Below are 1,519 nucleotides of genomic sequence, written 5' to 3' on the forward strand. Positions count from 1 at the left end.
AGGAACAAACTAAAAATTTCAAACCTATTCAAATATTTAGTTAATGGATAACACAAACTAGATTAATATTTTAAACAATAACTTACAGGATCAGCAGGTCCACAGAATTCTCGAAATGTCTTTGTAGGATTATTCTGTTGAATCTCCATTGCTACACAAGGGCCAGAATACATTTCCGTCACCATTTCCTATGATATATAATATGAAAGAAACAAAAGAATTTAATAAACTTTTACCCCTTCTCTTTTAATTACGTAACTATTCCACTAATCTTGTTAAAGTCATCTTTAACTTCTTCCCTGTCCGTATCCCACACACCAAATTCCAGATTCTGTCCATTTTCCCTGCAAAAATATTTTTTAGATATGTTCCCTCACCTTCATTCCTACCAATATTCCTACCACCATTTTTTAATGTAATGCTTTACCACCTGACACTTTCATTATTTGAAATTATTTTCCAATATATCTTCTTCTCAAAGGCCTTCCTCTCCTTCAACACAAGGTTCTCAAATTAACATTCTTAAAAATATAAATTTCAAAGTTTTTCTCCTGAAGAACCTTTTAAAATCATAATGTGTTCTAGCAACAAGGAATAACAGGAACAAGATTTATTTTCCCACATTAAACATCTAGAAACTAGACAAAATACATGAAACAATAGTTTTCATATACTGGATGATAGGCAGCACAGGACTATAACCCCTGAGAGTAGGGAAACAAATGAGGTAAGTTGTATAATTGGTCCATCTTATTGCCTGGAGGCAGTTTCCAGACCATAGACCAGGTAGAAGAAACACAACACAGCTCAACATTTTCAATGAGTTGAAGAGACAAAGACTAGAGTTCAAGGAGGCCAATGTAGCTAGAATTTTCAGGGCAGAATACTGGAGAGATGAGGGGAGCTATACAGAGTGTAAGCTACATAATCTGCAGAGAATTTCACATGAATCTTTGGTTAAGAGTCTGGGAAAGTATCAAGGACACTACCTGAGGCTAGGGGAAGAATCACCAGAAGGCAGTAGATCAAACAACTCACAGAGATAGCACGAGGCTGCGAAGAGTTTGTGCCTCTACCAGCCAGAGCAGAAAGTCCTCATAAGATACATGGAACATCTGGTGCAGTCCTCAGAAGGGTGTTGTTCCATAGTAGTTGGCCTAAATTAGCCTTAGATTATGAGATGCTCTGTACCCATACTACAAAGCTTGAAATCAAACCTCAAAAGAATCAAACTGATCCCAAGTAACTTAACTAAGTGCCAGAATAAAGTCAAACATTCTTTAAAGGAATACAACAAAATCCACCACGTAACACTATAAATTTCACACTATGCAGCATCCAACAATTACCAGGCATGTAAATAAGTAGAAAAATATGAACCATCACCAGAAGCAAACACAATATAAATAGACATAAACCCAGTCATGACAGAAATGATGTAATTAACATAAGAATGTTAAAACAGCTATTATAAATAAGCTTCACATGTGCAAGTTATAGAAGGAAATATGGACATGAT

At 35.5% G+C, this 1,519-nt stretch overlaps 1 protein-coding gene across 1 annotated transcript in view; it reads right to left on the minus strand.

The window, feature by feature from the left end:
- Positions 1-1,519, minus strand: part of NME7 (NME/NM23 family member 7) — a 164,930-nt gene that overhangs the window by 64,825 nt on the left and 98,586 nt on the right. The window contains exon 10 of the mRNA XM_012657709.1: positions 87-188. Coding sequence (XP_012513163.1) covers positions 87-188 — 102 coding nt within the window. The remainder of the gene's footprint in view (positions 1-86; positions 189-1,519) is intronic.

Source organism: Propithecus coquereli, unplaced genomic scaffold (genome assembly GCF_000956105.1).
Source record: "Propithecus coquereli isolate 6110/MARCELLA unplaced genomic scaffold, Pcoq_1.0 Scaffold56, whole genome shotgun sequence".
NCBI lineage: Eukaryota > Metazoa > Chordata > Mammalia > Primates > Indriidae > Propithecus > Propithecus coquereli.